Here is a 10,221-nt window from a genome sequence, read left to right on the forward strand (position 1 = left end):
CATCAACGTAAAAACTTTTACGCCCTATCAGCTAATTTTCATTCCCATTAAATACTGATTTATTCTATTATGAAAATAAAAGATTGTATTTTATAAAGTGAGCCATTTTGCTCGTCAAGAACAAAACTGTGGGTTGATAGCACGAAAATCACTTGAACTAATATCTGTATTGACTGATAATACGATGCAAGTTGAAAAATTTACTGGAACATGAAAACGTTAAAATATTAATCGTTGTTCGAGGCAAAGGATTTGTGGCTCAGTGGAGCTGTTAACATTCTATCATGACGAGAAACAGAACGCCAACATTGAAAACGTACGGTCATTGCAATCACACGGCCAAACAGATGGATCGTGGTTTAAAGAAAAAAAAGAACCAATCGAATTTCTATGCCGATCTGCGATCATCGATCAAGTTAGCAGATTCTCCACCCAGAGCCTACAATCACCGGGAACCAGCTGACAGCTGATTCCCCAACAGTTAATTATTTGAACTGAGAAAATGAGACTACTCAGGGTCAGGGTTATCGAATTGTTTTGGCTATTGCAAATGGTTATAGCGAATGGTTAAGCCATTAGTGTAAACAGCTAATGACTGAAACCGATGTCACAAGTTTTGGTACACTTCACGGAAATTCTTAGATCTGTGGATGCTCAAATTATTTTGTTATTTTCTCTTTTTAAAGGTGACTGTCTCTCGTTGTCTAGGGAACATCGGGTTCACATACTTATTGTCACCGTATTCCACATCGATTTTTTAATATGAATACTTAAAAGGCCCTCTATAATGAGAAATCGTAAAAATAAGAAAACGCATCGCACTTCAAAATACTTCCCGCTGATTTTTAATGCCGCCTTCTTACACGGATTCAGAATTATTAATTCGCTAAAGATATTACGTTCATTTAATATTTAACGAAGTCCCTCTAACACTGTATGGTAGTTCCGTATTGAAAAAGGTAAAGTGATATGATACTATAACTTCGATTTGACATATGTATTAGCTAATCACATCTTCCTATTAGTAAACACCATACTTCTTTAATGTCCTGACAGTCGGTATGGGTCAACGTCAACTGCCAAATACACTAAAGAAATTATGCTGTTTTGGCGTTTGAGAACATTTTGCTTTTGCACGACACACAGAGGCGACAAGCTTACCACAGGTTCACTGTTCACCGCGTTTGGTCAGCATTTTGCGTTTCTCTAACGTTCGCAGTGCATATTTAGCCGCAGTGCACTTTGCAATGCGATAATTTCGCCCAATACCTTTAAAAGTTCCTTTACCAATGACGTCAACGGTAACTCTCAAACGACCGTCTGGTAGGCGTTCAGCTTTTCTGTATATCCAATTGCGCACAAGTTAGCAGACATAAAAGAACTCGAAGCAGAGAGAAATGCCAAGTTGGCTATCGCTTCTTACCCAAATTTAACTCGATCGGTTTCTAGTTCCAGCAATTCTCTGATGGGCGACTTCGGAACATTTATACTAAACTCGTCTGTACAGAAGAAGAAAAAAAAAACATTATCAGAAACCATTTTCTCTAATCATCGAAAAACAAATACCAATTTCTTTTTTCATCATATTGTAGTACACTCTCCAAACAGCATTGAGCGACATGTGTGAATCGAGGTATATAGCTCCGGCTACTGATTCAAATACATCGCCAAGAACTTTAGGCACTTCCACGTCTTCGGCTTCAATCATATAATACTGTAAAACAGAAATCTGATATTTATCTATTGGACAATTGAATGAGTTTTGTAAATGAATACTTCTTCATTAATAGAGTGTCCATTTTCCTCTTGAGCTTTGATGAACTTATCCATAATTTGATTTAGAGTAGGCGACAAGTGTTTGAAATAGCGATGGAATTCAAAACGCTCTGCCAAAACAGCAAACGTCGTATTATTCACTAATGCTGAGCGCAGATCAGTAAGGGCACCGGGTGGGTGACGAGGTAAATTTTCGTACAAATATCGCGTAATCAGGTAATCTATTGATACATCAGCAAAAACCCCTATAATGAATGCCAAAATATGTAATTCAAACATTTTTACCTAAGACGGCATCACCGAGGAATTCCAGTCTCTGATAGCAATCGGTCAATCTGTTGAGATAGTACGAGGCGTGGCTGAAGGCCTGCAACAGGTAGGAGCGGTCGTTAAACTTGTAGCATATCTTTTCTTCGAACGAATCAAATCCCGCTAACATGTGATCAAGCATAACATGAACACGTAATGGCTGATCTACTAAAGGTGAGACAGGTGGAGTCCAGTAGCCATAAGAACCTTCATCAAGGACAGGGAGCACTTTCAATCCAAGCCAGGACATGAAAAGCAGGGCCCCTCTTGGACCACAAGCTCTGAGGTATGCTCCAATGAGCGCCTCTACACAATCAGCAATACTTTTATCAGGTATGCTATGTTGCGTTAGTAGGTTATAAGGAACGAAACGAGGTAAATCTTGGGCATGATAGATATTTCCTTCGACTACCATGTCCTCGACTGACGGAATTTTCCCACCAAATCGCAACATGATCTGCTCCGATTTCTCTTGAACCAAGGCTTTCACTTGTTCGCTTGACATATGCTCCATGCCCTACAATGCCATTTACGAAATTAATTTCTTTTTCACGAGTAACAAAGTGACGGCAGAGTTAAATGATTTTAAAAAGTACCTGAAGATCCACGACATTCCAATAATTCAATGGGATTCCAGATGAAATCAGTGCTTCTTCCAAGGCATCTGGGATTACGTAGCCAGGCGGCAACCAATTCTCGTGTGGATTGAATTTTGTTGCAACCATGCATCCACCGAAAAGTTTTTTCTTGCCCAACTGATAAAGATGGAGATTGGAAACTTGACGCGACCGCAGATGACTGAGTTCCCCCTCGTGAATACTGTTATATTTGCAGTACAAATACGTTGTGATGGAGTACTTTAAGAACGAATCGCCAATCGTTTCAAGTCGCTCTAAATTAATGCCATCATTGGCACTAGACATTGTGAAAGCCTGTAGAATCACGCTCGGAGATGGCCCCGGATGGCTTTCTAAACCCTGTTGCTCGTCAAAACTGAAGGGGAAATCCAAACCAGGAACTGACATTTCTACTGTTGCTAATAACGATTTTTCTTTTTGGAGTGGATGAACTATGTGGGGGAGGTGAGTGGATGGATCAGAAGATGGATCACATTCGTCATGAATCTCACTGGTACATTGTGCCAGCAACAGGCTAGTAAGCTCTAGCATATGTGGGCTCTCAGATGCCAGTCGTCGATTTGATTTGCCTGTTGGTGAGCCAGAGATTTCGTGGGAGTTTTTCACATTTCCCGAAACTTCTGCCAGATTGTCTGGATGGTCCACTATCCGACTATGGAAAGGCGATGCAATAGGGATCTCTTTATCCACAGGCACGACGGATTCATCAACAATCACTGCTTTGTGTAACTTGAGCAAATCTTCACATCTGCGTTCCAAATCACTGTTTGTTAAATCAACGTTCCATCGGTTTTTCATGCTAAGCAAATCTTCGACCTGTTCATAAGGCTCTTCGTCGTCCATCTGACCTTCTTCTAATTCTTCCTCCTCGGGACTTTTAAATTTTTTTGCTTTTTGGTTAATGGGTTCTTCGATCGCTTCTGCGGTGTCTCCTCGACAGACAAATTTGGGTCCGAATTCTTTCACTTTACAAACATTTTCTTCTTCCTCGGAATCATCGTCCGTGTCACTGTCATTCATGCTTTGATCACTGTTATACGAGCCGTCCGAAAAATTGCTAATCAATTCCGACGGTGACTTCGGGCGGTACTGGGAGAATTCCTTTGGTTTTGGCTCATCCCAGGATCCAACGTAATCTTGCGTTCCCACGCCGAACTTAGGGAGAGATCCTTCAAGTCCAGAAATATCCACCACCGGTTTAGACCAGTCAAAATCTGCTCCATTATCATTGGTCAGCAGAGCTACTGCTTGAAGATCGCTATAGTCATAGTCTTCATCAGCCGTTTCTCCCGTTCCTGTATGACAAAATACAAATAGTATTTATTATTAAATAAGCGATTTAGCTTGTTATGACGTATTACCATTCTGGTTGTTGCCATCAACCGTATCCGGGTTCCATACTCCGATATCCAATAAAGAAGCTCCCGTGCTCTTTTTCGCTTCCTTACTTTCTCGTTTCTGCGGCTTTGAAGGCGATTTTGGTACGTTACCGTTTTCGATTTCATCTTTTGGCTGTTTAACTTCTTCAACATTTTTAGCACTGATTGCATTTTTAACCGGTGGTAATATAGGATCTGAGGATTTGCATTTCCAATCGAATCGTAAGGCGGGCCAGCGGAAATCTAAACAAAATAGACAAAGCACTTAATAACACGAGTTCGATTAAATTAACCTAATACTACGAACCAGGATCGAGCTGGCTCTTTCCCAGCGAGATTTCCATCGCTACTTTGCAGCGGAGTTGTTCCGCCAGGAGGAGACCGTTCAAACGGTAAAGAATGCACGGTAAACTAAAATGGGCGCAAATGGCCAGAAAAGATATGGAATTGTTTTTATGAAAACGCCAAGAAATTTTCTCGAAAGAAGAATGAATAAAGCAAATATTAAATAATTAACGACATTTACCAAACTACTTGTCTCCATAGAGAGGCCGAAAAAGGATGGATGCTACACAACTCAGGCACCAATATTTGCTTTTGCTGCAGACTTTCTCGCTGGGTCTTTTTTGTATGCTCCGAACTAGTAGGGAGCATTACACCTTTTCGGTTCACATATCTGTGTAAGTATTATGAAAACGCAAGAGATGTATGAAACATTTGCAACGAGAAATAAACCTCTCATACGCACCTTGGCGTTAAGAAGTTTAATCTAGCTGAAGTGTGATCCACGTCCAAGAGCGGCTGCTTCAGGTTCTGGATTTGGATCCCATATTTATGGCGGTAATATTTTTCGAATGTTGGATAGTTGTTATCAGGAAATTTTGACTGCGGGTTGAGTTCGGTGAATATCTCGGCAACGTAGAAACATTGCGGATGTTCTTGGTCCCGATACCATTTCATCACGACCGCATCAGCAAAAAGGCGAGGATCAAAGACATAACCGGTTCTCTCTTCGTCTGCTACCAGCTGAGGTTTCGCGTCTCGAACAGATGAAATTAAATCGATGAATGCAAAATCCAGATGTAAGGGGGAATAGTCCGCTAACGAATTCCTCTTTAAAGGCACGATTAGATAGGAACAGTCGGCGTGAAAAACATCTAACAACATTGGGTCCTTTTCCAAAGAAAGCACGTTTCGGAAGATGTAGCGTTGAAAATCTGTTATTTGTTTTAATTGCTCGTCGGTCACATAAACCTCATCGGCAATTTTTACTATTTGCACTTCCACCTCGCCTGACCGGGTGAAAATAGGAAACGGGCAAATTTGCGATAGCGGTTTACTATTCAAAATTCCCAAACTCTGCAGGGAGTTCTCAGGTTTGTAAATTTTTCTCCCACGCGTGTTTTGCTCCTCAGGTATAGGCTCAGTTAGTACCTAATAAATTCTTTTTCATTAATAATCGATTCCCTGAATGTAAAACAAATACCATTGTGATTGCGTATAAGTAACAGGGTTGATTGGGACGTGGAATTCCATCGACAAACGGCTCGGCCACTTGCTTATAATAGTACTGCCTTCGTTTCGTAGTGCCCGGACGTGGCAGATTGTCGGGAACAATTTCGTCTTCCAAATCAGCGTTGTAATCCTCCTCCTCCTCCAGTCGGAGATTTTCCTTCCCAGTGGGATAAAAGTTATCGTCCAGCTCTTTCTGCTGGTGCAATAATCGACACGCTTCCAGCGCTGCAGATCGTTTGGCTATTACTTTCGATGGCATGGGAAGACCTGATACAGTTTGCCGCAGAGAGGAATTTATTGGTAGTTGTAATGAGCAAACATACGCTACATCCAAGCGCATTTTTCCTGCTGCATCGCTTTTGTGAAATAGTTCGCACCATTTGTCCCATGCAGATGAGTCAACGTATTCTTGCTTTACTGTTCGTATTTTCCAAACAGGAATAAGGCGAGTGAAACAATCACTGGGCAACTTTGCGCAATATCTAAAAATATTTATCTTTCTGAAAATTACAGTCGTTTTTATTTTAACCCATTTGCGTTATACCTGTTAATGATGGAGATGGCGTTTTGTAAAGACGCATAAGATTTCGAAGCATCACCAGACGTGTACGGTTTCTCAACATTATTGAGCATATCTTCACTGTGATTGACGAACTCGGCCAAAGAGTTGTGATAGCCACTTTTACTTAGCAGAATTTGTTCAGTGGCATGGAAGTGAGAGAGATTCACTAGAAATTCGTCTATGCGCTCCTTCTCGACCATCAGAATATAATGGGATTTTTTAGCGCGCGCTCGAGCCTTTGAATGGACATACGCACGGTAAGTTTGTGGCAAATCGTACCGGATAACCAGATGACACGCTGGAACGTCAATACCATCCTCTAGAACGCTCGTGGCTACGAGAATATTACAATCGCGACTGCGAAAACGTTTCATAACGTCTTCTTGCTTCCGATCTTCACTTTCTGTTTCCTTAACGGTCATGCCTTCAGTCCGATCAACGGTATACAGAGGGCTTAGATACGCTAACTGAGGGTCGCAACGACTTGCATCCTAGACAATAATTAATTAAGATATTTAATCCAACAAGGATTATGTAGCATCATCTTTTGATTACCTTTAAAAGATGATAGAGTAGTTTGGCTGTGGTGCGCCTCTCAGTGAAAATCATTCCACATAGCTGATAAGCGTCTTCTCGAACTCGGTGATGACGAGCAGGGAAATCAGGACGCCTACGACGACTTACGTGACCCGACTGAGTAGTTGGTCGACGCACAAAGGATGGGCCATTCTCAGGTAACTCTACGGCCTGTAATGGTTCTGTGGACAATTTTTGAACTTGATCAGCGAGATCGTCAGCATGAACTAATACGGTGGAATCGGTTTGCTCTGATGGATCGTTGTTCCCGGGCAATTTTGAAGTTATTGGCGGTCTATAAATACGCAGAATGTCCAAAAGGCGAAGAACTTTAGGGTGGCTAAACTTCTCTATACGTTCATATTCCGAGTATCGCTGAAATTCTTCTTCGCACAATGACCTACAAAATGGAATATAAAGAATGAAAAATACTTTGATATCAGTACCATTAGAAAGCCAACCGTATTTCAAGCAAAACCGTAAAGACCAAACACAATAGAAGGTAATGTCTTTCATATACTGCTTTGGTTTTAAGTTTTTCTAAATGAATGAGATAAACCAAAGCAGCACGGTCTGCTCCCCATGGACCTAAGATAACGAAATAGTTCTGAGTTGTAACCGACATATGGGTACATACTTTCTACAAAAAAGCGAATAAATACAAAGAAAAGAAAACCAAATCCTGCTACACAAACAAAACAATATTTCCAATAACTACAACCACTAACAGTAACCGACAATGATTAATTAAGGTATGCTCTATCTTTTACCGAAATTTTGAATGATTTGGATATACTCTTCAAGTAGATCAACAGGTTCAAGGCAGGGATCGGGTATTTCTTTAAGATAATCTTGCTCTCCATAATACTCTGTTGGATCATAGCGATGATCACGTAGATAACTGTTCAACTGCTGAACGCGATTCATAATTTCTAGCTCGAGCCGACAGGCTTCAGGCTTTGAAGATATTTCACACACTAATTCTTTGGGGCGAGTTGAATGCCTATATTCAATCGACGTTTAAATAGATGAGAGTAGAAATCATAATTTTAATGGATATGATTCCTCACTGTAATGCTGATAAAACATTGTTTGAAGTGGAGATAGAGGACTGCAATTTGTTTTCCAGAATGGTTATCAATTGGGATAGTTCCATTGGCTTGCATATGTTATTCACAATTGATGTAGTCAATCCTAGGATTCTTGGATGTAGACTGTTGGCTGGCTTTTCATATAAATCCAATATTTTTTTCAAAGCTTCATCATTCATAATATTATGACAGTCATCCAATATCAACAAATTAAGCTTGCTCATTTCAAGGAAGCCTTTCTGGATAGCTTCAAGGAAAATCACATAAGTCATAACAAGTACTTGGCTTTTTCCTAACTCATCTTTCCATCTAGAACAAGAACAGATGTTGTATTAAATATTTTCAAAATACTCATGTGCTTAGACATACCTCTGACAACTCCATTGTATTACACCTTTTTTCTCATGAAAAATTCCCACCTTCAAAGGAGTGTGATGACGTAAGTAGGCAGATCGCTGAAGTGCCAATTTAACTGTTGGTGTAAGGTATACAGAGGAAAATCCATGTTGTTGTGGTAAACTGATTAAATAAATCATCAGGGGGAAATCTTAAAGTGCTGAGAATAATAAAAAAACATACCTGCAAACTTCAAAAGCTTTTTCACGTATTAACATTACAGCAACAAACATTTTCCCCAAATCTGCTTTTAAACATGCAATGGTATTTTTGAATTTAGCAGATTCAAAAAGTTCCACCTAAAAATTATGGAAAACAATTACGAATTTCATAAAATTTGATAGGTAACTATGAATTATGTGCTTTAACAGAGTAATAACTATGTTTTAAGGATATAAAAAACCGAAAACCTCAGAATCTCTTGGTGTAAAATTGTCACTCGTTGATAAATCCATCATTAATGGTAACATTCCTCTGTGTGTCATGAAGTGAAATAACAAAAGGGTTTCAATTAACGTAGTGTGAATAGAGACGAACCACTACGTTAAAAAGCTTTTGTTTACAACATGGCCTTTCGGCATGGGCTCTTGCGGTATTTGGACAAGCAGGGTTGGCGCTATTCCAACGAAATTATTCTTTGCACAACTTCGGCATCTAAAAACAGGGCTTGGCCCCACGATAATCGGCTGGCTTTTTGGCCGATCAAAGATAGTTTTGGGTTTCGGGGTGCCGGTTTTTTCTGTTTCTGGTCATTTAAGGCGGCCTGCGGGTTTAATCTTGTGCACCTTGTGCAAGAGGAAAGCACACGGGTTCGTTCTATACCCGTCACGTACCCCGATTACACCGTTTTCGGACAAAACTTTCCATCAAATTTTTTGCCATCTAGCGGAAATTTATTTCGTCGTATGTAAAGTTGCCGTGCGCGGCTGATTCGGCTTGGTTTAATTTTTTTTAGCGGCTTTTATTTATTAAAGCCAGTGTAAAGATTTTGTTAATGACAGTAGGGTCCCCGAAAGCACGAACCTCTCATATGAGATCACCGTACAGAAACCAAAGGTTACTAGCCCAATGAGGAAGAACACATATTTTTTTTTATTTATTAGCAAACAAGAGGAACAGAAACCTCATCCAAAGTTCTTGCGGCTTTTACGGCAGCCAGGACGATATTTTTCATGATATTACTACAGTCATAGGGCAAACTCCGCCTGGTTCTGGAGTAATCCAACAGGCTCTCTTCCTAGCTCGCCCTAAATCCACATCGCCCACCAGTCTAGGCCCCGACTTTTTGTTGCATCTGGCGAGCGAATTTCAGTAAGCCAAGAAATAAGCAGAAAGTGATATGTGGTATTACCGGGAATAGACGTTATACCGCAATCTATCACAACTGCGCCTTTTTTTATCCATTCACCATATTATTATTCCATTCCATTACCTAACGAAGGGAAACTGTGAGGGGGTGAAGAAACCATAGAATATAACAACTTCACTTAATTATTAGAGAATGATAGTGAATCATTATACACATTGTTTTCCTCTTGTTGAGCAGCAACATGACTCGAAACCGCGGAGGCTAAAGCAACAAGAGTAGCCATACTACTACGTACACTTTAGTTATTGACAACTTTGGGTGATATAAACAATAGTACAATACTATACAAATTAATTCCTACGCTCATCTCATTTTCAAAACCTTTAAACTAAGAAAGAGCACTGTTGTTTTGACTGCTCTTTAAATTACTTTCTTCTCACCGCTGTTTACGTTCATCTGCTTCATCACTTGCTTCTTTCTTTCAAAAGTAGGTGTCGCTGGCCATGGCTGGTTGCCACTGGTGACAGTTTACGGGTCGTTGTAGACGTCCCTTGCAGAACTTTACCGCGGTTTAATAAAAAAAATTTTAAGGGAAAGGTAAATAATTTACCTGTTTAATTACAAAATTTATTTCGTTTATCGAGCGGAAATAAAAACATTAGTATCTCTT

The 10,221-nt window shown here is 40.1% G+C and overlaps 1 protein-coding gene across 1 annotated transcript; it reads right to left on the reverse strand.

Annotated features, from left to right (window-relative positions):
- Positions 1 to 984: 984 nt before the first annotated feature.
- LOC130695485 (endoribonuclease Dicer-like) lies at positions 985 to 8,803 on the reverse strand. The gene is made up of 19 exons (XM_057518620.1): positions 8,653 to 8,803; positions 8,426 to 8,541; positions 8,216 to 8,365; positions 7,826 to 8,155; positions 7,526 to 7,758; positions 7,217 to 7,343; positions 6,735 to 7,155; positions 6,162 to 6,670; positions 5,589 to 6,099; positions 4,851 to 5,536; positions 4,629 to 4,778; positions 4,410 to 4,513; positions 4,085 to 4,345; positions 2,682 to 4,018; positions 2,062 to 2,602; positions 1,777 to 1,997; positions 1,567 to 1,714; positions 1,424 to 1,499; positions 985 to 1,340 (listed from the first exon to the last, which is right to left on the reverse strand). Exons 1-19 carry the CDS (start codon positions 8,725 to 8,727, stop codon positions 1,169 to 1,171), a joined length of 6,168 nt encoding a protein of 2,055 aa, XP_057374603.1. The 5' UTR covers positions 8,728 to 8,803; the 3' UTR covers positions 985 to 1,168.
- Positions 8,804 to 10,221: the final 1,418 nt, after the last annotated feature.

The sequence above is a fragment of the Daphnia carinata genome, chromosome 7, assembly GCF_022539665.2.
Source record: "Daphnia carinata strain CSIRO-1 chromosome 7, CSIRO_AGI_Dcar_HiC_V3, whole genome shotgun sequence".
Taxonomy (NCBI): domain Eukaryota; kingdom Metazoa; phylum Arthropoda; class Branchiopoda; order Diplostraca; family Daphniidae; genus Daphnia; species Daphnia carinata.